Source organism: Diplotaxodon limnothrissa, linkage group LG7 (genome assembly GCF_057381915.1).
Source record: "Diplotaxodon limnothrissa isolate DT_005_m linkage group LG7, D_limnothrissa_male_GT1.1, whole genome shotgun sequence".
NCBI classification, from domain to species: domain Eukaryota; kingdom Metazoa; phylum Chordata; class Actinopteri; order Cichliformes; family Cichlidae; genus Diplotaxodon; species Diplotaxodon limnothrissa.
Genome location: NC_140602.1, coordinates 8,265,631 through 8,292,343, shown reverse-complemented (window position 1 = coordinate 8,292,343; position 26,713 = coordinate 8,265,631). Strand labels below are relative to the sequence as shown.

The window sequence follows — 26,713 nt, the reverse complement described above, 5'->3', positions numbered from 1 at the left end:
GGAGGCTGCATTTCAGCCAGTGGTGTCTGAGATCTTGTCAGAATTAATCGTACATGTATTATAAATGCAGGAAAATACCATCACCACCATCTGCTATGCAATAACACCTGGAAAGCATCTAATTGGCAACGGCTTCATTTTTCAGCATGACAATGATACATACTGTCAGTGCAGTAAAACCATACCTGGATATAAAAACAAACCTGGACCTCAACATTACTAAAGCAGTGTGGGATCGTCTGCACAGAAAATGAAACAAAAGTGAGAAACATCAAAAGAAGAGCCTTGAATGTCTTTCAAGAAGCCTGGAGAACTGTTCCTGAAGGACTGTAAGAAGTTACAAAAAGCGTGCCTAAGAGATCAAGCTGCAGTGGTCATACTAAACTTTCAAGCTCTTTAGAATGCACCTATATCCTATTTTTAAAATATTAAATAATTAGGGTTGGCTGAAGACTTTTGCACAGTACTGTATGAAGCACTATAAAACATCAGAAGTGATCAATAGCTCACAGACAATTTAAAAACTGCATGAAATGATGTGTGGAACGCTAAACCCAACGTTTTACTACATGATGAGATGTTTATTTCACACTACTGTAGCAGCTGCCTTCACAGTCAAACCGTTTACAAAATCATCCTAGTGCTAGTGCAGTCATTTACAAGACATCAGGGGGCAGTGAAGTGCACATTAACAGTAGAAACTTTTTCACATGGCTTCTAGTTCTGCTTGATGGGTCATATCTGCGAAGACTCCAGCCACAGCGAGGAGCTCTTTACTCGTGCCTGCTGAGAGTCCTGCTTCAGCAGCGCCGTCACTGCGCCCTCTATCTTTGACATCCATACTCTCTGGTGGGGAAAAAATGTTTAGAAAGAGAAATATCAGATTTACCAGTTTGATTAACTGATAATATTATAAATTGTATAGTTTATTATTTCTTTGTAATGTTTGTTGCTGTAAGCTGTCCTAAACAGCTTCACACAAGTAAGATTAAACAATACAGCAATTTATTTTTATTTTCCTATACATTGTTCATCTAAACCAAAATAACAGAAACCTTTAAAAAGATTAAATGTATAGCTATGAATTTTTTACTATAAATAAATCTGAACAGACATGCATACAAACTGAATTTAGAAATCATTTAAAATATTTTAGCTTCACTTTCAGGCCTCTGAAGAGTTCACATCTTGCAATGATGTTTTGCACAAGGCAGAAATGTTTGGATAAACTTATGACACATTGTTCTTCTGAACATAATGTGATCTGTGTTCTGCATGCTCTCTTTGGAAACATTTCAGGTATTCACAGTTGAATTGATCTACCTTGACAGCCTCTGACGCAGCTTGCAGGATGAATGCACCAATACACTGTTGGTAGCGGTTCTGGTGCATTACTATGAAAGAATGAGGCAACCCCGATGCTGTCAAGAAAGTACAAATGCTTTCATTTAATAACACCAATGCACCACATGGCATGCAAACATAAACAGAGAGACGTGACCCTGAAGGATATTTTGATTCTGTTGACTGCTTTGCTACGATGTGCTACAAACATGTATTTTATAAAAAATGGGTTTAGAGCTAGAAAACTCAATTAGTTGAATCTTAAAAATTTTACTTACAGGAGGCATTAAGTTGATCGATGTTTCTAAGTTGGAGTCGATCTAGAGAGATTGGCTGGTCGAGAACCGTGAAGGTGCATCCCTCCTTCAGCATCTGATCCAGCTCCAGGTTTTTCAGAGGATTCTGCTCTGGACCTATGGACCTCTGCACAGGATGTCAGGACATATATATGAAGTTATGAGGGATATGTAGTTAAGGCATCCTTGCACTAAATATCTATCACTAGCCTAGGTTAGAGTGAGCAAAGGTTAATGAGTGACCCACCTTCTTGTTTCTCTTCATCTTTGTAATCAGCAAGAATTCATCAAAGAGGAACATATAGACGTCTATGAGCTTTGCGTTCTCTGGGAATTAACCACAGAAAGACGACGTAAAGTTTTTAGTCAATTCGAAGCAGGAAGCGTGTGAAATGTGTTGGATTTATGCCAGCTGACACACCTGTGAGGACGAGTTTCCCTTCGTGCAGCAGACTCCTGTGAGAAATCAGATTATCCAGTGTGACAGCCTTCAGAAGATGTTTCAGATTCTAAAAGAAAGAAAGTCACATTAGAAAACATTTTCACCTTTTAGCGCTTTTCAGACACATCGGTCTTTCCATTAATCTGACAGCAACTCAGCATGTTGGCTTCTGAATGAGCACCCTGGCCCTCTACTAGTAACATGTACATATCACTTTAAGCATAGCACGTCTTAACTGCATACTATTGGATTAATAAATAGGTATGCGCATGATAGCGAAAGAGCAAGTCACTCGTGTCTAATTTAAGATGCATCTTTGGTATTTCAAATGCAGATGAGCTGTCTGTGTGAGGGCTACAGGTAGCTGCTGCAAACAGGTAGCACACAAAAACAAACACGTTCACATAAACAGATGACAATGGCGGAAAGAACTAAATGTTCAAAACTGTGGTCACATTTAACTACGGTTACATGCTGACACTACCAGTACCACGGGTGTAAATAAGTATTGTCAGCACTGACGATAGTTAAATGCTCACAATACTTATATGCAACAAGTCATTTACATGTAAGACTTACACATCGCAACTCTCTACCACTGCTATCTGTGTTCACTTCAGTTCAGGTTTGTTTATATAGCACCATATCACAATAGTCCTCCTCAAGGCAATTTATGCTTTACTATATAACTTGCAATGTAAAAGCAAAGACTACAACAATTATACAGTCCCCCTATGAGCAGGCACTTGGGAAAAGCTTTCTTTTAACAAGAAGAAACCTCCGGATCAGAACCAGGCTCACTGAGGGGCAGCTATCAAGGAACTGGTTCATGGTGAGGAGAAAGAGAAGAGAAAAAAAAATCTGACAGGACAAAACACAAATTTCGGAAGAGAATGTGTGTCACAGTGTATGACAGGAAATCTCCCAGAAGCCTGTAGCAGCAAAACTATAGCAGCAACTATAAGTTAACTTTTCAAAAAGGAATGTTTTAATCAGTTTAGAAGGTATCTGTCTTCCAAATACAAACTGGGAGGTGGTTTCACAGTAGAAGCTCTTTCCCCATACAACTGTTGGGTGGGCTGGTCCCATTAAAACAAAAGGGAAAAAAATAAGTGCATTTACACACATGCAAGTTTCTCTCCTCTGGTGTCTGAGTCTTTCTGTTTCACAGCGTGCTCTGCACCTGGATGACAGACTTATTACCTTAGTATAAGTGCTATGAAATCAAGCTATTCATTAACTGTCTTCCTTTCACTGCTCTCACTTACACCAAGTGTTTGCTGCTCTTTCTATTTCGCTCTGTATGCAAAGCCCATTCCCTTGCCACATGTACGGCAGAGAGAAAGTGAAGATAAAATAACTACAGATGAAGAGAATACAAACAGAAGTGTTAATCCACCTACAATGACAGGGAAGAAAGACTCTCTTGGAAAAAAGAAGAAGAAGAAGAATAGTGCCGCTGTCATCCTCCCATTCAAATTGAAGCTAATATTTAAAGATGTGAAACTGAACTATTATCAAATGACACTGTAAAACTCTAAATACTGCTATTCATTGCTTTCAGATCTGATTTTCTGATAATTTGATCAGTTTATCTGATGATCATCAGGCACTGGAGGATAAAGTGTTGGCACATCTGTGTGACACGTTGCTCTTTCAACACAGTTCCTGAAGACACAAACACACCCAAATAGCAATATATACACAAACACAGGACAGACCTCAGGGATGAAAGCACGCTTGTCCCTCTCCCATACAGGCAGCCAAACCAGGGCATCTCTCAACTGTTTCACTTTCTGGTAGTTATCCAGCCATTTGACCTTTCCTTCTAAATCACCTGTAAACAGAGAGGACAGGAGACTGAATGTCATTAAGGACAAAAACAGGTCCTCAGACTCAAATTGGTCACTGACAACTTCATTCATGTCTGACACGTCACACAAAACTCCTGCTACATTTCCTATGCCTTTTATTTTACGTAACATATACCTATGTAAAATATGCATTTTATAATGTACCAAAGTGCATAATGATTACATTCATTTATAATGCTATACAGTGATGCCGTACATGGGCGTGACCATATCGTGAGAGATTTCAGCTGTCTCTGCTTTTACAGTAAATATCCCCCACACCCACAGAGGACTTTGGTCTACACATCCTAGCTGTGATTACAATACTCATTGTCACCTACGCTTTACACAATCATAACCTTTTAAAAGGTGTGGTAAAACACACCTTTTTAATGGTTATGGGACAAGGTTTAATTAAAGATTTCTGAACCCTGAGCAGTTTCGTTTGGTACGGTTATTTGTTCAACGCGGCAACATGACATTGAGTTGAACGGCTGTAGAACATTTCCACTTTATTAGGTACACCCTTCTAGTACAGGGTTGGGCCCCTGAGCTGCCTTAATTCTCATGGCATTGGTTCAACAATTTCCCACAGCCTGTCCTTCCAGTTATATAATAAACCGCCAAAACAGGTCTGCAAGCAGAGGCTTGCAGTGAAAAATAAATGGTCAAGGCCTCCTGGCTGATATCCAAAGCATGCAACCTGTGTGCTGACAGGCACTGATACTAGCTGGCCTGTTTATGTTGACAGACTTACGTCCACTTAAAAAGCCCTTCTATCTAGATATGTTTGTAAACCACCAGGAGGCAAACACGTCGTGCTGAAGAAACACCTGAGTCATGATCAGCTGATTAACATTACTCAGACGCCTGACTCAAAACATTCATTTTGCAAGGTGACGAGACCTGTGCAGGCGCTTTAATTTAGCAGGACTGAAACAGTAAAAGCAAATCTAGCCAAGCAGAGTCTCCTAATGAGGTCAGCCGAAATCAAAAGGAGAGCATTTTGATAACAGAAGGGAATTTTCGAATTCAGTGCTCACATATCGATTTATCCACTTGTTCTGCTATAAGTTCCAGCCCTCGGGCTTCGTCCTCCTTCTGGCATCTCTTTGCGATATTCCGCAACAGCAGCGGGTATCGAGTTAGCCTCTGCAGCGGTGCCACCAGCAGGTCACGCAGGTGAAGCCTTCGGCACTGCTTGCTCCTCTCACACCACTGAGGAGAAAAAAGGAGGGACAAAGAATGGGTACAGTGACAGAACGAGTGAGGTCAAATGTTTGAAAGGACTTGACTTTGTAGGGAAGGAGGGAGAGGATGGGCAGTGAAATGCCTGTGAGAAGAAATTATATGTAAGACCAAACACAGTGACAGTTCCAGCAAACACGCCAGCATGATGACAGGGAAAGTTACACAAGGTACAAACGGTGACATTCCTCCCATTGGCAGGCTGCTGTGACACTGAACTGATTGTTTGCTATTTGGGCACCAATGCTCCTGTGAGTCCTCTCTCACATTGGCACACAACACCTGCTGCATTGTCATGGTACACAGCGTCCTTCCCACTGTGCTGACTGGCACGCTCACATACACACAGACACACACCAGTAAGACCTCTCCTGTACCTTCACGTAAGTCCCAAAGTCCTCTCTGGGCTTCAGACTGTCCAGATACAGAAGAGCCGTGGAGTAGTTGAGGCAATACGTCTGCAGGCAGTGGCATATGCTCTCCTGGAAAGCCTGCCAGCAGACAGTAGTGTTAGACAAACACTGGGATACAGGCTGCTGGGTCGCATCAGCTGTTAAGCTGCAGATAAACATATCGTAAAAAAGCACAAAGAGGATGCCGCATGCACACATGCACGCACAAAAATGTCCAGTGTGTGTTTGTAATGGCATACATGCGTCTAAGATTGTCCTGTGATGTTTCTGTTAAACTTTTAATAATTTTATGTAATTGTAACTAGAGTTAGGTAACCTTTTCCCTTCTCAGCGAGCTTTGAAGATGCCATATTTTCAACACGCTCTTGTCATGAGAGAAAGGAAGATGGAACAGATAATAACAAAGCACATACGTAGATTTCAAAGTACAGTTTAAATGCAAGCATGCTAAATTTGGTCAGTGAGAGCATCGTGAAAGAAAGAAAGTAAATTCAGCTGTGTATTTGTGTTCTCATAAAAAACATCTGCATTAAGGGGACACTTTCCCGGGCACTAGTTATCACACTTGATTATTGGGCTATAAGACTCTGTGGAATGTGTTTTGTCCATGTGGGCAGCTAGAAATCTAGTCCAGCTTGAAGCTGTCGATTTTAGAGCAGGAGCTTCTCTCAGTCCATGGTGATGTAAAACGCTTGTGCAGTTACCAGTTCATAGCAGGCTGGAGCCTCGGTGGTTCCTAAGTTGTTCTTGAACATCCTAAACAAATTCCTCTCATGTGGCTATGCTTAAAGGCCAGGTATGTGCCAACAAACCAAGCAATTTAAATGAACTCAAATTCCACCCTAACGAGCGATTAAATACCTGTATGTGCATTTTTAATCCCGTGTGGATTAGAGAAAATCCAAAATAAAGTCCAACTTGTGTACCCAGTTCTTGTTTTTTGAAGTCATTAAAGATATATGCTATACAATCAGCCTACCCTGGAAAATGAACAGTCCAAAGAAATCATAAAAAATTACCAAAAAATGATCAGTGTACTTAAATGTTTGACCTCAACTGTACGAGAATATTACATTTTGGCTTTTCTGCACATTATATCAAGTCCAGCTGATCCTTAATAGCTAGAAGAAAATAAGAATGCTTCCCAAATAAGAGCTTAAGGTTAATAAATTCAAACTATGCAGCTATTTTTCAAGTCTTTGAAAAAAAAAGCTGTTTATGAAAATACTTTAAGGATTATATAATAATTAATCCAGATGAGCATATCATTCATACTTTTTCTATCTATTTTGATTGTCTTATCAGCGGGATAGTGAACACTGCTGTCACAGAGTCCAAATGTGAATCAAACTTGCCTTCCCCAGCAGATCCAGCAGGGTGGGACTGCCACCCTCAGTAATCTCCAACATGTTCTTGATAACGCGGAGGAGGCTGTTTAGGAAACCTGAGCTCACCTGGAGCAGAAAACAGTGTCAAATGTCACCACAGGGCCATGTGACATTTTTATAATATCACCGAGGTATTATGTTAAGATAATTGTTAACAAAGGTTTTTTACACCACATTATTTTTTGCTGACCATTAAATAAGCTTTAAATAAAAAGCTAGCATTTTAAAATAATACAGCTGTAACGACTCATCATTAGCCCTTTCATAGTAACTTTATGTTGATGTGACACCAAACCATGTTGTTTTAAGGATATGAAAGCAACTGTTGTTAAAAATGATTTACACAAACTCCTCATGCAAATGATTTGCATCATTTCTCACCAGGCAAAGCTCATTGAGATTCGCAAACAGCCTCCATGAGTCAATATCAGTCAGGCAGTTGGTCACCTGCAGGTTTGTGAGCGTAGCCGAAAACACCTGAGAGGCACAAAGAAAGCAGAAAGAGAATAGGTTCAAGGTCTCTCTCATGCCAGCATTAAATTTCAAATCCACTGGTGGAAAGACGGGGAAAATCCAAAGAGACTTTTACACGAACTCCAAAGGCGGGAATTCAGTGAGAAGAATACAAAGAAGCAGGTGTTCAGTTGCATTTGGGTTTGGTCTATTTATTTGTGATCCTGTGTGTGTTTTTGTGATTGTGTGTATGTGTGCATTGTGAGGCTCTGTAGGGAAAGAGTCACCTCTTTGAGAACCATGAGTTGATCCATGAAGTAAACACACTCGCTGGTGAAGAGCTCCCAGATGGTCTCTTGTCTCTTGAAGCCCTGCGGGTCAGAGGAAGCACTGACCTGGGAAGACTGGTCTTGCAGGAACTCAGCCAGAGAGTAGTCCTGCTCACAGATACACAAAAAGACAAGAAGCTATAACTCAAAGTAAAGGCTGCATCCTCCACAGAAATCTCAGCAAACGTGTTTATTTTATGGCTGTAAATTTCCATCTGCCACTATTATAGATTCAGGAGTACATCAGTGTTTGTTTGTGTACATATACAGGTCGACTTGTGTAGTCACTGCCTAGAAATTCTGGTTCTTACACAGTCTGTGTCATTCAAACATTGTAGGAGCTTCCATGTAACTGTCAGCTTCTCATTTCTGAGTCATCTGGCAAACACTGAGTTGTATTTGACTTGGGAATCTGGATGGCTAAGCCTGGATCACAAAGTCAGTGAACGTACAGAACCAACACGATGATTTACAAAACAAACAGCAGCTAATAGTGCTCATTTCTTGCCTTATATCTCTGAAGCTCCAAGTTTCTCCAGTCTTGAATCTGTGCAGTTGAGAGATATTTCTCAATATCTGACACCGTGCATGTCTGCGGCTTGCCTTTACTCTGAAAGGGAAAAAAAAAATAGGCAACACATTAGGCAGATTTTTAGGGCTGTGCACTAGCCAAGAAAAAAGGGTGTGTGCCTAATTGTTGTTAATATCTGTTCACATAACAACCCAGCAGTTTCAAAACTAAATTAACAAGTTTGGCTCAAGTTCTGCATTTCAAGTGTTGACCAATTACAAAAAGCTGTGTGGGCCAAAAGGGATAAGAGGAAACACACTAATCTGCTTTGGGAAGTGGGTCAGAGAACAATGTCCAAACCAATTGCTCACTCCTAAAACAAAGTACATCAAAACAAATTACAAGCATGCCACTGGCACCAGTCACACACATCGATGACTAGCAGAAATACAAATGCACTTACCGTACTACGCCTCGAAAAAGGCCACTTTGACTTCTTGGTATCTGTAAAAGTTGTGACAGTGAAAAGAAGCGTGAGCATTTTAAGTTATACGCACATGACAGTGCCAATCACAGCTTGCTGAAAATGTCAAAAAAATCTTTTGTTTTTTGTAAAGTGACCACCACAAGTTCTGTCCTTTTGCTTTTTTTAAATTCTAGAAATACAAATAATGCTCCCTTTACGACACAACAACACTAGACTGATGTCTACTCATAACTCTATATAGCACTTTCTACAGATTATCTCTAGTCTGTCTGTTTTATAGGTGTGTAGATAAAGTTATAAACCACACTTTTAGTAAAGATGTAATAATAAAATAAGATGTAACTTACAATAATCTTGACTTTGAATAAATTTAATGCTATAAAACCATTACCTTCATTATAAAAAAGTAATTATAATCATTAATGAACTTAGTTTGAGGTTTGAAATTCAGCTAAAAAAACAAACTTTTATTAAAGTACTAAATTAAACATTTAGTCAAAGTAGCTTTCAAGTATTTCAATAATCAATAATGGTGGGGAAAAAACATTTTGCAGTATTTTTGTAGTATTTTTACTTGCATCTAAACAGGAATACCAAATAAATATAATTTAGTCATAAATTTAAATAGTCTGAGAATACTATAAACAGGAAGGCTCATCTCATGCACCATCATCTGACATAACGTTAGCCGAGCAAACTTAATTGATATCAAAGTGATTAGCAGATTGACTCTGCATTAGGGTAACATTTATGGGAGGTTTTATTGATGGTGTTGGTATGCTTAGCAACCTCATTTTGCAGCCAAAAAACATAAGTGAAGTGAGATAACTTTATCTTTGTGTTACTGGATAAAACAGGTACGGATGTAATTAGCAGATACTCAGGATATCGCATGCCTAAAAATTGCGATGATATTGTATGGTGGCGTGCCTGGTGAGTCCCACGTCTAAAAATAAAAAGTTCATGGAAATTCATAAAGTAAACTGAAAAAAAAAATCTAGCTGTTGTGCACACATTTGAGTCGATCACCATAACAACAAGAAAGGACACGATACAACCAAGCAGGAAGCAGGAAGTTCATTTTGCTGTGAAGCATTACAACAATAGACATATTGACTCAATAACAGACCCATACTAGTTCATGAGCAAGCATCACCTAAACAGAGGGCAGACTGCAATCTGCTGGGACTGACAGAGGTACCTGCGAAGTTTGAGTCATTTAGTAAGTCAGCTGCTCCATTGGACACGAAAAGATCTCCTGGAGAAACATCCAAGCCGGGCAAACTCACGACGACGGAGCTCCGTCTCCTCTGATAAAGCCTGAGGACACAAAAGCGGACAGGTGGACAATTTAAGATGGAAAAAAATCCAAATACGCAAACAAAGAAAAGACAAAACAACCAAAAAAACCAAAAACGAGTTCTTCATACTAAGAAGAAAAGCTCATCAGACATCAGAAATGTACAGTTCAATGATTATTACTCCATTGTAAGTGTATTATATTCTAAAAGAATGGAAATCATACAAGCAACAGGAAATTACAGAATTCCTATTTGTGGTTTTACATTGTTGGGATACCACTGAAATACCATCCGCATTGTGCAGCAACCCGGCGATTAACATAGGATAAGTGTTATGTGTCTGGTTATCCGTGGATAGATGCTTGTTAATGGATCGCCCTATTTGTGTGGAAGGAGGCAAGCTGTCAGTGTGTGCCAGTTATAATCCGCTTGGTCTGCTTTTCACAGTTAGTAACTGAGGCATGGCTGTGGCTGGAAAAACACAGGCCTGCCTCTCAGCCTCAGGCAGGGCTTAAACGGCCACTGTTCTCAAGTGTTTTGACTTATCCTCTGCTGCTGCTGCACTTCTGGGATTATTGCTGAAAGCAAAAATGGACGTTCACATGTTGAAATTAAAAATTAAAAGCCCAGTGATAAATCTTCATAAGCAATGGAAGCTGACCCTGGAATATGCAGGCTAAATATCCAGAAAGGGCACGGCCATGGAAATGTTTTCATTTGTTGTAAAAGCCCAAAAGGAGGAACTTGATTGGTGACAGCATGACATTAAACCGTCCCAATGCTAAATAGACAACTGCAGTCGTTAAACATGACTGCATACAGCCATAAAAAAGGACGCAAAGTAGCCAGACGAGCTGGTTCTGCTAAAGCTAAGGCTCACTTTGAACACGCTGACACTGATCGACAAGCGGTCAGTGACCCACGTCAACACTCTGCGGTTTGGCTTTTAAATATTTTAGTGCCTTTGACTTCAAAAAGGAGAATTTAAGCAGGAATCAGTAGTGATGAAAGTAACAGATTAAGGGCAGATAACAGCAACACACAATGTGGCTAAAAACCATAAGGAAGTGTGACTGACAGATGAGGGCTAATGCCCCTGTTTAGATTGACAATACAATACAGTGGAGCAGAAGTAAAAGCAAGGGGAAGAAAATGCAGGAACAATTTATGTAAAACTTCTTCATTAGATTGAAGGAGGAAGTGTTCTTCCCCTCACGGTGCAACACATCCCCTCACACAGGACCTGCATTCTTGCTGCTGTGGCTGCACAGTTGCAAAAGTACCCTACGAGACTAATTCGAGTGCACATGTAGGCCACATAGCTGCAGGGCCAACTCATACACTTGGAGGATAAGTCAGTCTACAACTGAGCGGGGGTAACCTGGTACGTTTTTCCTCTAGGACACTTTTGTTCAACTGTGAAAGCACCAACTGTTCTTTGCTCTCACTGGATGGGCCGTTTTCTTCCTGGTAAACTGATACAACACCCACGTCCAGATCAATGTAAAGATGCTGAACAGAGAGACAGATAACAGTCGGCAGTAGCACCTGAGGGGACATGTGGCACGAAAGGTACGATTACCTCTTCATACCAGGCCAGTGTCGCCTTGCAGTTCATTCCACAGCATCCTCACAATGACATCCTGTTGGTTTGTGGCAGCTCAGAAAGCTTTCTCTTTGTCCGCCTCTCTGCTACAGAGAGCACTTGTAAAAATGGCCGCTTTGTTCATGCATAACAAGAGAAATAATGATGCTCCCAAACAAGACTGTCCCAACCAAGGCTCGCAAAGGCCCGGTCACTGTAAGAGGCACAGTGCCAGGGTGTAATTACAGGGACAATAGCTGCCTAATTATCCGGTGAGGGGAAGAGCCTGGACGCCTATTAGGAGGGGTGTGGGCGGCAGTAAGGGAAAACAGCCTTAATGAGCCCATACATAACCATAGGACTCTCAAAACTTAACCCACCAAGCTTATGAAGCATTAACAAAGACACGAGTGACAATGAGTGCACAACAGGGATCCTCAAAGCAAAGGTCCAATCATCCTCGCTTGCTCTCAAGCACCAAGAGAGCACACAACTCAGAGGCACTCTGACATGTTGTAGCTCGGATTTTGGGTTGTTTTTGTGAGCAGGTGAAACAGAAGGACAAAAATAAAAAAAGAAACCATATGTGACAGCTGTATCCGTTCCAGGAAGAGTTTTACGATAGGGTAACACAGATAACATGCAAAACAGTCCAAGGTACACTTACCTATCATGGCAGGATTCCTTCTCCTGTAAGAAAAAAGAACTTTGTTAGTGACCTCATCTTTCCAAATCAGCAGTTATACTACACGCCACATCGACACTGTCTCGCTCCACAGTCAGGACCAAGCAGAGGGTTCACAGACCTCCTGCCGCTAACAACACCACTATATCACTTTCAAAGACATTCAAATTTGAATCTGTATTTTAAGTGGTCGCTTGCATTCAAAAGCCTCTGATATTGGAGGAGAATGCCGGTGCTCTATTGAGGATCGGCTCGCTTGAATACCGTGAGCTGATGAATAGATCTCCCCATTATCTTTTTCCATCGCTCACTGACCCCTCCATTATTAGGTGACTGCTGACTGCGGTGAATAGGGGCCCGAGGAGAGCACTTCCCAGGGCTCTCCAGGCAGTGGGCTTGGTCAGAGCTGTCAGTGCATGTAACTGCTGATTCATTTGCTGTCAAAAGCTTGCATTGTGAGTGACCACTGCGGGAGGCAAGGCCAATTGAGGGAATGAAGGTTTTCCTCAAGGAAGGAATGTGCAACCATTTAATTTTTAGACTTTGCCAAAAAAGAAAAAAAAATCTGCAGTAGATTACAGGAAATTTATGTGTGGTGATGGGGAAGAGGTTGGTGTGAAGGTTATGAAAAATCGTCTTTTTCCTGAGTAAATATGCAAACACTAAATTTACAAATACGTGGTAAAAGCTCACCTGAACTTCATCCTCAGGAAATCCATTGTCTTTAATAAGAAAAGGATGAGCACTGTGACATTCTTGTTCCACAGAAGTGATACTGTTGTCAAAAGTCTTTGATCTATGCGATCTGCTTCGCTGTTGGCCTGAGGATGACACTGGCTGATGATCGGCCTCCCCGTCAGAGAGTGGGCTCGCTGCAAGAGGTGAATCTACTCGGTGTCCTGGTGACAGGGGACTTATGGGGGATCCCGTGCTTGCAGATGATTGCTCTTCCTGAGTGCTCCCCATCCTGTGAGGCTCTCTAAAATCTATCTGAGGACGTCGGGTGCTCCTCATCCTCCTCAAGGTGGGAGATGTGGAGATACGTCCAGGAGCCTGGCGGTCAAACTGAAAGAAAGGTGGAGCCGAGTTGTCTGGGTTTACCAAAGACAAATGTCTCATTTTGGAGTGTGTCCGTTTGAGATCTATGTGCATTATGACTGGGTTACTGGTCTGGCTCTCTTTGTGCTCAAAAGATGGCGAGTCCGTTTGCGTCTCAGCATCCGCCACACCTGTTGTGACAACTTCATTTTCAGCCCATTCGATGTAGCTCCAGTCCAGCTTCTTTTCATTGTCCGTGTCCTTATCCTGCAGAATAACGTGCTGTAGAGAAGACATTGCAACCTCAAAGGCATTGTAGGGCTGCATAGATCAGGAAATGTGTAATCTTATAGTCTGATTTTTTTTCTCCTTCCACTCGAGCTCAGATGATAATCCTACATTCCAGTCACCGTTCACATCGCTTTACTTCTCCTGATTCTGCTGGGAAAAGATGAGAGTTAGCCATCAGAAAAAAGCAAATGAAACCAGGCACAAGCCTATATCCAAAAAATGAGTTTTAAAAGGTCAGCTGGCACTAAAGAAGCCCTGAAAATACATCGTGTGTTTATATAGTTTACGATACAGATGGAGTAGCTCACATATCCAACAGCAGAGTCACAGCACAGTGTGGCAATAGAGGTCTTGGCAATGTGGCGCTAAAGAGGCCATGCACCTTGCACTACCTCTACTGACTCAGGTTACCATCTGCTCCTGCTTTTGCATATTGATGTAGCCTTTTCTCCTTTTTACTATTTCGTTGTCCTAATGTACTACAACACTGCCTTTCACTGTTTACTCAAAGCCGAAAGAGCAGTTAACTCGGCACATCCACGAGCGGACAAAGGTTAAGGGAATAAAGACAAAAAAAGTATCGATTTAACCACATCAACGATTTGTCTTAATAATAAATAAACGCGTTAACGTGAAGAGAGAGACTGCAAATGCGCCGAAAGAGGGAAAAAATTAACAAGCCTGGTTTACTTTCATCCTCCGGTGCCTCGCGACCACTCGGACCGACAGCTCGCGGTGAAGGCTGACCGAGGGGAGTCCTGCTGGATGTCTGGATACAAGGCCGAATATTAAGTTATTTCTTATTTGTTCCTCCAGAGTGGAGCTCCTACTGCTGGTCCGTGTAGAGAGAAGTGAAGGAAGGAGTGGAGCGTTTCATTGTTCAGAGCTGTGAAAGGTGCGACTGCTCTGCTCTGCTCTCTCTCTCTCTCTCCAGCCCAGTATGTCACACACAAGTTACACGAAGCCACCCGGTCAGTGTTTGCCTCACTAGTACACCTCATGTTAAATTATTGCCACCTACCTCTGTAACATGCGCAGTTCATTCAGATGCCTCAACTTTTTGGTAAGTGTAAGGATATAGACCACAACTGTGGATGTATTATTGTGAGCAAGTATCAGAAATTAATATCATATTAATTTCCATTAGAGACACTAGTTTTAGGTCTATGTATATTTAAAATAGTGTAATATTTAAAATATAATTTAGTTTGTTTTTTTCTGATGCTACATTTTTTAAAACCACTGCTTTTGATAAAAAAAAGTCCAGGATTTTTTTCCCCAGTCGGTGGAATAAAAATTTGTCAGCATAAAGTGCTGCTCCCAATTATGTTTATTCAGTTTAGGCTGTTAGCCTGTCACTGTCTGTGTGCCAGCATCAAATTAAGGAAAGCCTAACATTATGCAACCCACTCATTTCTTCTAGTTTCAGAAATAATCTTCATAATTTTTTTGTGTTATTACCATTATTATTTTAGTTATTAGTTAGCTTTGTATTGCACTGAATCACCATGAGGAACCAGTTATTGAAACCAGTATGAAACAGCAGTCGGTGGTGTTTATATTTAACACAGAGAAAGTGGAACAGCTGAATCACCTGTTGGTTCAATGAAGTGAACACTACGGGGCGATGCAGGGTGAATCATCTGAGCTGCATGAGCGACGTTTCCGGAGGAACTCTTTAAGATTGGGTCTTGCGCGCCCCCTGGTGTAAAAGAATGGGTAGTACATGAAACCGCCACAACTTTTCTTCCTCGTGAGCTCCTGCCACTCTTCCACTGCAGCTGATTTCCTGCTGCTGATTTAACTTTCCCAATAAAATGGGCAAATGACACTTTCATTTTAAGCCATTTCACATTCATGTGCCATAATGATCGTACATTCAGTATTGATTAAATTTAATTTAACACTATGGTCATATTAATTTTAGTCATTGTAAGAAGTTACTCTCAATAAAATAAAAGCACGGATTATTTCTAACTCTAACTCTAGGACAGCTGGATGGATCGAGTGTAATGTATCCTTTTTGAGTTGTGAATGACATAATTGTGTATGTTATTACGTTATTAGTACTGATACATAACTATGTTTTAACAGCACCATGGTGGTTTAGTTCAGTGGTTCTTAACCAAATGTAAATAGTTATGGCATAAGAAAGGGTGAACAAAAAGGAACAACAAGCACAAGTTTATATGATTCTTTAAAATATATGTCTTTTTTTGGTTAAATATTTTGTAATTTTACATTTTTATCCTCAAAGTTTGGAGGAGAAACATCTAATCAATGGAACTGCTAACAAGTAAAAAGACACAAGCCAGAAAGTTTTTATTATTTTTTTTTAAATTTGGGAACAACTGCTTTAAAGGTGTACTTTACCCCATAATTCCATGCCTATATCTTCTCTCATCTACAGTGCAGTTGATCCATCTAAATCAGTTTAGTGACAGTTGGGTTGTTTTAGAGAGAACAGCTGCAGAAATGTCTGAAATCTTCTGAATGTGATCTTTTAGATGGCTCTGACCTTGTGAAGCTCGCAGTCACAAGGAAGAAACAAATGAGCAAGTTTCATACCAGGTTCTCAAAATATCTGCAGAGCTTTTTTTCCTTTCTTCTGTTTTAGTGAACATAAAAGCTCAATTAGGATAAACTATTATTATTATTATTTTTTACCATCTGTCACTCTGGATGGTTTTTCTGCTGACTGATACCAGTGTAGCTCGATAGAAAAAAAAATAGCTCACAGTAGCATTTTTTGGAGTAGCTGGGTCGTAATTTCTACTCCCCCACTCGTTTTATAAATGCAGTTTTTGCTGCTTTTAGTTGTTTTTTTTGTGTTATTACCATCACCAAAAGTTATACGTAACCACAATTTTGTTGTACATGTACAATGACAATAAAGGACATTGTCGTTTGGCTTTTATAAGCTCATTTGAAAAAAAAATGTGTAAAAACAAGAAGCTGCTGAAGATGCGAGTTTTTATGAGTGAAGGAGCAGATACTTCAACACAAATGAGTCAAACTGTGAAGTTTTGTGAAATCACGCAAAAATTGTATAGGTTACAAAAGAGTGCAGTACCATGTTTGTCCATTACAGTGCTGAGCAGTCAGAAGTTTGCACTGTGTTGAGACCAATATGAATATTTACACGGAAATGAATAGTTTTGATCAAGATAACAGAGATGACGGGTAGATCCGACAGTCTGATAGTTTGTGATTTATAATGTGGGATCTTTGTCCAGCTGCACAAACATACTCATGGCTTGTGCCCAGTTTATAATTTTAATATATTTGAATTACTTTCCCCCGTGTCTGCTATGATACATGTTTACAGGTGTCTTTCCGCACACTTATGCAAGTGCATTTCCTTGTAAAACGCCATTTAATGACTTGTGTTTTCAGTGCGCCTGCTCTGAGCAAAAACCAAAAAACTTGTCATTGAACGGAATTTGCTCACAGCCGTGACAGCGGCAGTCTCCTCCCCCCGAAGAGTGGATGTGAAGACTGCGGGTCTCTCTGACATACAGGAAGAAGTTGATTAAGTGCAAAAACACAGCGCTTTTCTCAAACTCGCCTGCTTGTTTTTCCTCTTGCGCTTTCACCTTACTCGATCGACTTTGCCGAGCGGCAGATCTGGAAGAATGACGGCGAATCTGATGGCTGATGCCAAACTGGAGGCGCTGTAACGTGTGGATTTGTTCATAAATGGAAAAGCAAGAACGAGTGTGAAACATATCTTCGGTGAAAATGCCAGAGCACAGATCCAGTTTTCTTCACATTGGAGACATTGTGTCTCTGTACGCGGAAGGCTCGGTGAATGGCTTCATCAGTACTTTGGGGTACGTTCCTCCTTTCTATCTCAATTTCTAATCACTCAAGAGTCCATGGCTTAACCCTCCCGTATGCACGCTTAAAAACTGCTTTCACTTTACATCAGGCATGAACTTCTTCAAATGTATGTTTTATGCAAATCCAACAAGTGAAAACCTAAAGTGCGACCTGCGGTCAAGGCCCATCGGCGCGTAAACTGCTCCTTCTCAGGAAATTCTTCACGTTTACGCAAATCTAACAGGAATGCAAACCAGCGTGTTGCCCAGGTACGCTTCGCGAGAGGCTGCGAGCGGATTCTTGTTACTGTGGTCACCAACATATGGTTCAGGGGCCCAGAGAGAGGCACGAGGAGGTGTCAGGGTGACCAGATTGAGGGAAGAGTAGTTGTTCATTCATTTGACGTTAAGATAAGAAATGTCCAATGACCCTGAATGCCACTCCTCCTGTTAAATAGACCACGTCTAACAAAATAAATTGACACCGAGTGAAGCTCTAGGCTACCTCTTATTTGGATGATGTTCAAATATTTATAGTGTTCACTTAAATAAAGGACTAGACTCTTCCTGTTTAGGTGAAGGAATGAGTGTGCTCTATATGTTGCACATGCTTTGAAGTCATCTCTTTGCAGTCCATGTACAGATTGAAAACGAATCTGGTGGATTGCAAGATAAACATGAGAGGGTGCAAGGTGAATGTGGGGGCTAAAAAGAAGAAAAACGTTCTAAAGTCATATTAGATATTTAAAACCTTTTCACTGATTCCCGTTTGCTCTTGTCATTTATTGTTAATTTATTGGTGTTTATTGTGTCATTATAATGATATTCAGGATCATTTTTTTTAAATGAGGAAACCATTGGTTTTGACTCCTTCCTATGTTGTAGCACTTGCACTCAGTAGATTACTTATCAGTTTTACTTGGTGAAAATAAAACAGCTTTTCTTTGGAAAGCAGTGCAGAAAAAGAAGAAGCTGCACACACAGTTTGTTTGGTTGTCGCCCCTCATGAGCTGAGAGCTTCAGTGCAAGGTGAAATGCCTCGGTGGTTCCGGGTTACACTCTGGCCTCTGAGCCTGCTGAACGAGTGTGGAAACACTGATTGGCCCTGAGGAATGGCTCTGCCCCACCCATGTTCTCTCCTTTTCCCCAACTCTTGTTCTCTCTCCTTTGTCCTGCTTTAAGTCATTCCTGCCAACAGGTACCTCACATCAGATGCTCAAATAATCTGTAGAGTTTTGGAGCAAATAGAAGCCGAACTGTGTGTAACCCTTGAATGCAATGCTGTTTCCTGACTTATCTGCTGGTGTGAACTAAGCTGTGATATTTTACTTTTAAATGAAAAGCTCCCATAACTGTTAAGGCGTGTGGTAATGCAAATCGAAGTGACGGCACCCTACATGGTACACAGAGGCTGTAAGTTTCAAAAAAGCAAAAGTGCACAGCAACGATTGTTCACGCCTGCTATTGTTGCAAAGGGAAAATAATTAAATTCTTATCAGCCTTTCTTAGAGACTTAGAGACTTAGAGCTTTATATTGTCATTGTGCAGTTTCTTGCACAGCGAAATTGGGTAGCTGAACCACCAAGGTGCTTTCAATAGCTCACGTAGTTTGACTGGTGCCCTGAGAATTTTATCAAGGACGCTGCTGTGCCAGAGCTCACTCAGGCCCAAAGAGAAGCAGCAAGTAAAGCAAAGAGCCTTCAAGATCCTCCCAGAGCTGCAACCCCTGTCAATGCAATTAAACCTGATCTACCCAACCGTGTCCATGTTTGCATAAAATAACATCAAATCTGTTAGTTCCACACCTGTCATTGCAAACTCTCAAAAGCTGGCTAACCTCCAAGTGACATCACCAACCTGACCTTTTAAGTCTTGCAGTTTAACTGGCAGATTTCCCATATTTTAATGTGTCGTAACAATCAGTCCAGTTTGTTGCAACTAACAGTAGAAACTGATGCATAGATGCAACACCAAAAAACCCAAACATTTTCACATTCATACCTTTTTACCAAAAGTGAATTCATTGGAAGAGTCTGTTTAATCAGTATGTGTGTGACTCATTTAGAGTACCGTGGTATCAGCAAGTTGAAACATGCATTCGTGTTGAAATTGTTCACATGCATCCACTTTTCTTGCAGATGAGTCATTGTTCTGTTGCCCGTCGCTGTTCTTTAAAACATTTAACAGCAGTTACATAGACTTGCTGCTTTGCATTACATGCTCTCTATTTCGTTTTTTTGTCTGTGTTATTTTCTCAGTCGACTAAACACAGGCAATAGCTATAATTAGCTCCCCTGTGTCCAGCCTGCTAGATTTATCTTTGGTTCATGTTTAACTTGGTTACAGAGTGTCAGGCACTGTCAGAGTCTTTCTGTTTGTACTAACGCCCAGCTCTCTGCGGCCCTCCTTATTTATGAGTTTTCCCAGAGAGCCCTTCTCTTTAGCCAGTTAGCCTTGTGATAATTCTTCCTGTTGGGCTCTATTGTTTCTCATTTAGATGTAACTTTGATACAGTGTTGAAGGAAGCAATACACAGCCTGTAGATTGACTGATTGACTGCCGTGACTTAAAAAGGGAAATGGCTCAGCTCTCTTTAGCAAAGCTGCCAGCTTTGTATGAATTGGAGGAATTGTGCATTGCATTATGTTTCTCCCCACCGGACGGAATGAATGGATGCACTTGTGCAACTCAAAATGTGGTGCAGAGGAGATAAATGGAATGGGATGATTATGGAGTCTTTAGAAATTCATTAGCTGGTGTCATTGCCTGCAGAAAAAATGCTAGCATTTCTCTTCGGGGAAAGTGAAAGCTGTATGCATGCTACAAATACTGCAAAAAAACCATCTTTGGTAGTGTGATAATTTCCCTTACAGGCTTACTTTACATGAATTCTTCTTGCCTCAAAAGGGCCTTTTTCTCCACATGTCTCAGTTTTGCTTCTGCAGAATGTTCTGGTGCCTTTGCCCAGCAAGAAATGGAATTTCACTTTATAGTTTTAAGGCACTATATATAAAAACAAACAATGGGCAGGATACGGATTTAGATAAAGTAACTAGTTCAGTAGTTTGGTAAGATCAAATATCAGAGTCTTCTTCCTTATGTACACAACAAGAGGCAAAGAAATTCACAGCTGGAACTTAAAGTTGCATTTTAGTCATAAAAGAAAAACCTGTAACTCCACAATCACTGAAATGTTATAAGCCTTCATTATTTAATGATGCTCTTTTTCTGTCGCTGCTTGCTTTTTTCCCACCGATTCAATAATGGGCTCTTAGCCATTAAGGTTTTTACAAGCACCTTCAGCCTCAGCTCTCTCTGTGCTGGCTGCTAACAAAGGTTGCCCAAATTTTGCAGTTTAAAGACGATGTGTGCAGAAGGACACTTTTAATAAAAGGGATCACTGCTTTTGCCTGCCAAAGATCTGCTTCTGGACCAATTTAAACCAGTTTAGGACACCATAGTACATAATGAATACACTTCATGGCATCAGATAACTTTAAATGGCTGTTGATGAATGTGCATTCTTATAATTGTTCTTTCCTTAATACTTTTTTTTCAATCTGAACTGGGTTCTGTTTCCTTAGTTATCAGCCATCATCAACTTCATAGCTTTAACTCTGTGCTCGTCAGATGTGTCAGAAAGGCGAGTTTTGCTGACCTGCTGTGTCCCTTAACCCTTTCAGTGAAACGTGTCTAGTGTGTGGCAAATAAAAGGCGAGGATATGGGGGAACAAGACAGTTAACTGGATGACACCTATTGAAAGCCCCCTCATCACCCATGCAGCAGACTGTGACAGCACTGAGCAGCTCCTTCAGTGGGAGACTGCGGCACCCACGGTGTGGGACGGAGAGATTTCGCAGGTCTTTCCTCCCCACTGCTGTCAGACTCCATAATAAAGACTTTAACTGATCAAGCACACACATCCATACATATGCAATAATACTAAGTGCAATAATCCTTTCTGTCATCGTTGTATTTTTACTCAGTTGTATATAGTATTTGTATTTGTATTCTATTTTTATCTTATTGTATATTTATTTTATTTTATTCTACTGTATATAGTATTTTATTTTATTCTATTCTGTACAGTTGTGTACTGTATTTATTCTTATTGTATTCTAATTTTTGCCTCATAACTTTTGCACTGTCCACTTCCTGCTGTGACAAAACAAATTTCCCACGTGTGGGACTAATAAAGGTTATCTTATCTTATCTTATCTTATCCACTCTGAACAGAAACCACATGGTTTCCCCAGGTGGAGGTGGCTCAGTGTGCACTTTATGAGCTACAAAAGACTTCACAGAGAGGCCTGATCTTCCGTGACCAATTCAATGTGCAGTCTCACAGCTTTATTTTAAATTATCCTGACACTATTTATTTTACAGTTTTAATCGGACCCATGTAAAAGTCATAGAAACTTTGACGTCAGTTTATTCTAGTTCTTTTATCTCAGCACAACACCACATTACCTATGTTGGTCAGGAAAGCAGAGATCAAAGCACTGACAACGTGGATGAACCCCACCCAGAAACACATCCAGATACTGGGACTGCCTTGGATTAAATGGATGTGATGGAGAAGAGAGACAGTAAAGCTTTTCTTCCCATGGAGTGCTATAAACTGTCTATTCGAATCATGGTATTATTTGTAGTTTGAGATTCTGCCTTATGTATTTGCATGTGAGTGTGATATACCTTATAGTATATCACACTCACAATAATAGAGTGGTTTACTGCTTATTAAAATGCTCTCAAAGGAGTTTAAGTCCGTAATAACACACCTATAGTAATCATGTTGATGCAATTTCATGTTTGTCCTTCTCTGCAGGCTTGTCGATGATAGGTGTGTTGTCCAGCCTGAAGCTGGAGACCTGAACAACCCACCCAAAAAGTTCAGAGGTGTGTAGGATTTTACTGGTCACACTGGTTTCTGGTCATACACACACACATGGGCGGGCACACACGTGAACTTGGACTTTTCTGAGACTGCATTATGGGTTACAAATAAGCTTTGATGTGTTGAAATGACTTCAAGGCTTCAAGCTCTACATGTAGACGCTAGAGTGTCATTTTATCTGGCTCAGGTGAGTCCTGTGAGCCTCACTGCTTTTTCTTTTTTTCTCTTCTGCAGATTGCCTCTTCAAGGTATGTCCCATGAACAGATACTCGGCCCAGAAACAGTTCTGGAAGGCAAAACAAGGGAAACAAGGAAACAACAACACACAAGGAGAACTCTTTAAAAAGTTACAGGTATGAGGATTTTTAATTTTATGAGCATTTCAAAGCCTTAAAAGTTCTACAGAACTTTTTAACTTGTATGCAGTTGTTTTCTTTCTGCTTGTAATGGGGCTATTAGCAGAGAACAGACAGAAGAAACATGGCCACAGATGTAATGATATGATTACAAAACCTGACCAGAGTGTGACCTAGGATGTCCTTGTACCAAGTGCGCTTATAAACCCTGTTGTTCTTGAACATGGAGTTTGCTGTGGACAGACTGTTTGTAGCAGAAAACACTAATTGGGTTTATAGTGGACAGGCCGCCCCTCCCAGTCACAGCCCTCTAGGTCACACTGTTGTTGCCCATGTAAGCAATGAAGTCCCTCAGCAGGGGTACTTTCAAGAACTCAAATCAGGGACGCCGAGAAGACCGGGTACTCTGAACCGCCGTTGGGCACATGAGCTCAAATGACAATCGGGAAGCAATTATGCATGAATTTATGCCTAATTACAGTTTAAATCAGGGATGCACCAATCCAGTTTTTCCATCTAGTACAGATATCTGGACTCCGAGTGTTAAATTATTAAGCTTTATTTGTCAACGTGAGGATAAGACGCAATGTGTTATGAGTAAGCCAACATCATTATTGAGTTTAACATCACTTTGCTAATTTAACTGTAAAATACAATTTTTCTTTAGACCTCAGCGTGAGAGCCTCTACTGTGTTTTGCTGTCAGTTGAACTATTTTCTTTCCGTTGCTCTCTGATTCACCGCGGGGGTCTCCTCTGCTTGACCAGTGACACACGAAGCAGAGCAGAGAGGTTAAGAGAGCATACTTCAGTTTATTATGACCATCCAGCATATTTTTTAAAAATGGTAGCGTAGGGTTGGTCGTTGATCTTGTGTGGACAACCTTTCCGTTTGTAAACAAAATGTGGAATGAGGAAGGATGTGTATGTAATACCTTTTTAACAATCGTCTGCTTCGTTACGCAGCATGCAGCAGAACTGGAGCAGAAGCAGAACGATTCAGAGAACAAGAAACTTCTTGGAGAAGTTGTCAAGTACAGCAGTGTTATCCAGGTAGAGATAATCTCTTAAACTATGGTGTTACACTCTGTTGTGTGCTGAGCCTACCTTTTGTTTTATTGTTTACCCAGCTTCTGTTACTGTCATCTAACCCCTGACACCTCAGGCAGGTTTCTAAAAAACAATGCTGGTATTTGATTTCACTCATTGCTGAACTCTTGCCTGCATGGTTGGATTGGGAAACCACACATTTAACTGCTGTTGTGAAAGGTACCGGCCATTGTTCCCTTACCTTAGTTAACTCGCCTTATGGATAAGCAATTTGTCTGTATTGACTCAAAGCACGGGCTAATTTAGAACCTCGTTTGTTCAGTGAATTCAGGAAATGTCTCCAAATGAAGTCAAATTAAATAACATAGTGGAGTAGCTCGTGTATCCTACAAATGAGCGGATGGCTCATTCAGTCCAGTCCTTGTACCTGAGCATTTTCAGAGGAATGTTTTTGCTTATTGTTAACACACACAGACCTATGAAGGCACCTTGTTACTTGCAGGCTCTCAAAAACACATCATTTGTCCACTTTTCTTTAGTTGAATCTAATATCAGCGTGGTGTGCAGGGTGGAGGACAAAAAGACGAGATGGCAGACCTAAAGCAGCACTGTTCTCTGAAGCATCATCAGAAATTGCACCTGCAGTATACACATTTTGCCAGATGATTATTCAGATTATAACTTAGATTTGTTGAGCAAAAATGTTAAATATTTCATGGTTTTAGCATTTTCTGGGTTTTTCTTTCTTCTGAATCATATGAATAATTTTTACATACATTTTTTATGTTGTGTTTATGTTGTTTTAGTCACCTGCTGGTTGAACATAAGAAGCATTTTCTCTGTGTAACTATGATGCAAACCTTGAGACCATTTCACTGCATATCCCTGCCTACGTTTACTTGGGAACATTTTCAAAGCAGGACTTTTTTCTTCACACTCATTCCCCCCCCCCCCCCCCCCCCCCCTAACAATGATAGATAAATGGTCTGAATACATCCTCCTCCACTGCTCTCCCAGTGTCTAAACTGCCTAATTTTTCTGTCTCAGCTCCTGCACATAAAGAGTAATAAGTACCTGACGGTGAATAAGCGACTCCCTGCTTTGCTTGAGAAGAATGCCATGCGGGTTTCTTTGGACCCGGCTGGAAATGAGGGCTCCTGGTTCTATATTCAGCCCTTCTGGAAGCTCCGCAGCGAAGGAGACAATGTAGGTTTCTGTCTCCTTGGCATCAGCTCTTTGTAGACATGAAGTACTGTACAAAAACTTGACATTCCCTCTGTCTAGACTGTCAGTTCATTGTTTGTCCTGTTCAAGTAACATTTCTGATTTTGTCCTTCTCCTTTGGCTTTAGCATCCTATGGTTAAAGGTATTGCTTCTGATTGTGCATGATGTGTGTACATGTGTTAGGTCTGACACAAAATACTGTGGAAAAGCATGGATGCAACACCATTTCGAATGCACGTAGACTGTCAGGTTGAGGTTAAAAATCTAGTCAGCTGGTTTGCTTTTTATCTGCTGTTTGCCACTGCTGAAATATTGTCAAATACTCCAGAACAGCACAGGCCACCTGTTTCTGATACCACAGCGTGCTTGTGTGTGGATGCTTAAGAGGAGAAACAGTTGACCGTGTAGAGTCTGTTACAGCTTTCTATTTTATGGACTAGAAAGCATGTGTTAAGTAAGCAAAGGGAAGTGCACTTTTAAGTCCTCGTGTCTTTTGAATGCTGCATTCACATCCTCTGGCCATGGTATGAATAAATCTGTTTGCTGTGAACGGCTCGACCACTCTTTCAAGTGAAGCCCAGCCTGTTTTGCTGCTGCACCCTTGACCAGAAAAAAAAAATGGGGATGTTTGAAAAACCCTTTGCATGGATGCATTCTTACTTTCCTGTTAAGCTATTGGAAAACTGCAAGAAATTGACAAAACAGGGTCTCTTTTTGTAATTTGACTGTTCTATTGGTTTCAAGGTGGTGGTTGGAGACAAAGTGGTGCTGATGCCAGTGAACGCCGGACAGCCGCTTCACGCCAGTAACATTGAGCTTTTGGATAACCTTGGCTGCAAAGAGGTGAGACTAGTGCACTTGGATTGTTTTTCATCAGCACCGGGGTATTAAAAGGAGGATGTCACATTATTACTATATCATCATAGTGATTTCGGCAGATGACTCTTATTTATCCGATTGTCTTCTACTTGTGTGCATGCCCTAGGTCAATGCTGTTAACTGCAACACCAGCTGGAAAGTCACCTTGTTCATGAAGTTTAGTGACTACAGGGACGATGTCCTAAAAGGAGTATGCTTTTTTTTTCTCCCCCGTCTCCTCCCCTCTTTCTTTATATTCTTGTTAGCCATTATTTTTAATGGAACCACATTCATTATATGCGTCTTAAAATGTGTAACATGCAGTTTTCTGCTATGTAGCACTCATGTTTTTGTTTGCTGTCCTCTGTCAGGGAGACGTTGTGAGGTTGTTTCATGCTGAGCAGGAGAAGTTTCTAACCTGTGACGAGTACAAGGATCATCAGTACGTTTTTCTCAGGACCACACTGCGGCAGTCTGCCACCTCTGCTACCAGCTCCAAGGCTCTGTGGGAGATTGAGGTAAAGCATAGAACAGACTGAAGATGTGACCGTAGTATGTTTGGTGAATTCAGCCCCGGGGTAACTTGACGTTCAGGGGGCAGTTTCTCCTTCTAAGTAACTGCCAGGCACGGCTTTAACAGAGTAAAATCCTGACTTGTAAACTGTGCTCAGCACAATTTGGATAAGCAGATATTAAAATTGCCATGAAAAAAGATCATTCAATCATGACTTTATGACATTATTTCCCCTTTATGTAAGACATGTGCTCGTCTTTAGTTCTGTATAAACCCGTCTGTTGTGCTGCATGTTCCTCTTTATCAGCTTGCAGTTAGTTGAAGTTCCT

At 40.9% G+C, this 26,713-nt stretch overlaps 2 protein-coding genes across 2 annotated transcripts in view; one reads left to right on the top strand and one right to left on the bottom strand.

Moving 5' to 3' along the window:
• Nucleotides 1-611: 611 nt before the first annotated feature.
• plekhg7 (pleckstrin homology domain containing, family G (with RhoGef domain) member 7) lies at nt 612-14,576 on the bottom strand. The gene is made up of 17 exons (XM_085357310.1): nt 14,355-14,576; nt 13,029-13,811; nt 12,318-12,340; nt 9,966-10,084; nt 8,741-8,781; nt 8,275-8,376; nt 7,725-7,874; nt 7,366-7,461; nt 6,952-7,050; nt 5,561-5,674; nt 4,979-5,153; nt 3,804-3,919; nt 2,062-2,149; nt 1,888-1,967; nt 1,623-1,767; nt 1,324-1,421; nt 612-846 (listed from the first exon to the last, which is right to left on the bottom strand). The coding sequence occupies exons 2-17, from the start codon at nt 13,698-13,700 to the stop codon at nt 736-738; spliced, it is 2,229 nt and encodes a 742-aa protein (XP_085213436.1). The 5' UTR covers nt 13,701-13,811; nt 14,355-14,576; the 3' UTR covers nt 612-735.
• A 2,621-nt stretch (nt 14,577-17,197) lies between these two features.
• Nucleotides 17,198-26,713, top strand: part of itpr2 (inositol 1,4,5-trisphosphate receptor, type 2) — a 58,385-nt gene continuing 48,869 nt past the window's right edge. The window contains exons 1-8 of the mRNA XM_085359095.1: nt 17,198-17,497; nt 22,315-22,385; nt 22,618-22,736; nt 23,704-23,790; nt 24,835-24,993; nt 25,757-25,855; nt 25,998-26,081; nt 26,242-26,388. Of these exons, the coding sequence (XP_085215221.1) occupies nt 17,406-17,497; nt 22,315-22,385; nt 22,618-22,736; nt 23,704-23,790; nt 24,835-24,993; nt 25,757-25,855; nt 25,998-26,081; nt 26,242-26,388 (858 nt within the window). The 5' untranslated portion in view covers nt 17,198-17,405. The remainder of the gene's footprint in view (nt 17,498-22,314; nt 22,386-22,617; nt 22,737-23,703; nt 23,791-24,834; nt 24,994-25,756; nt 25,856-25,997; nt 26,082-26,241; nt 26,389-26,713) is intronic.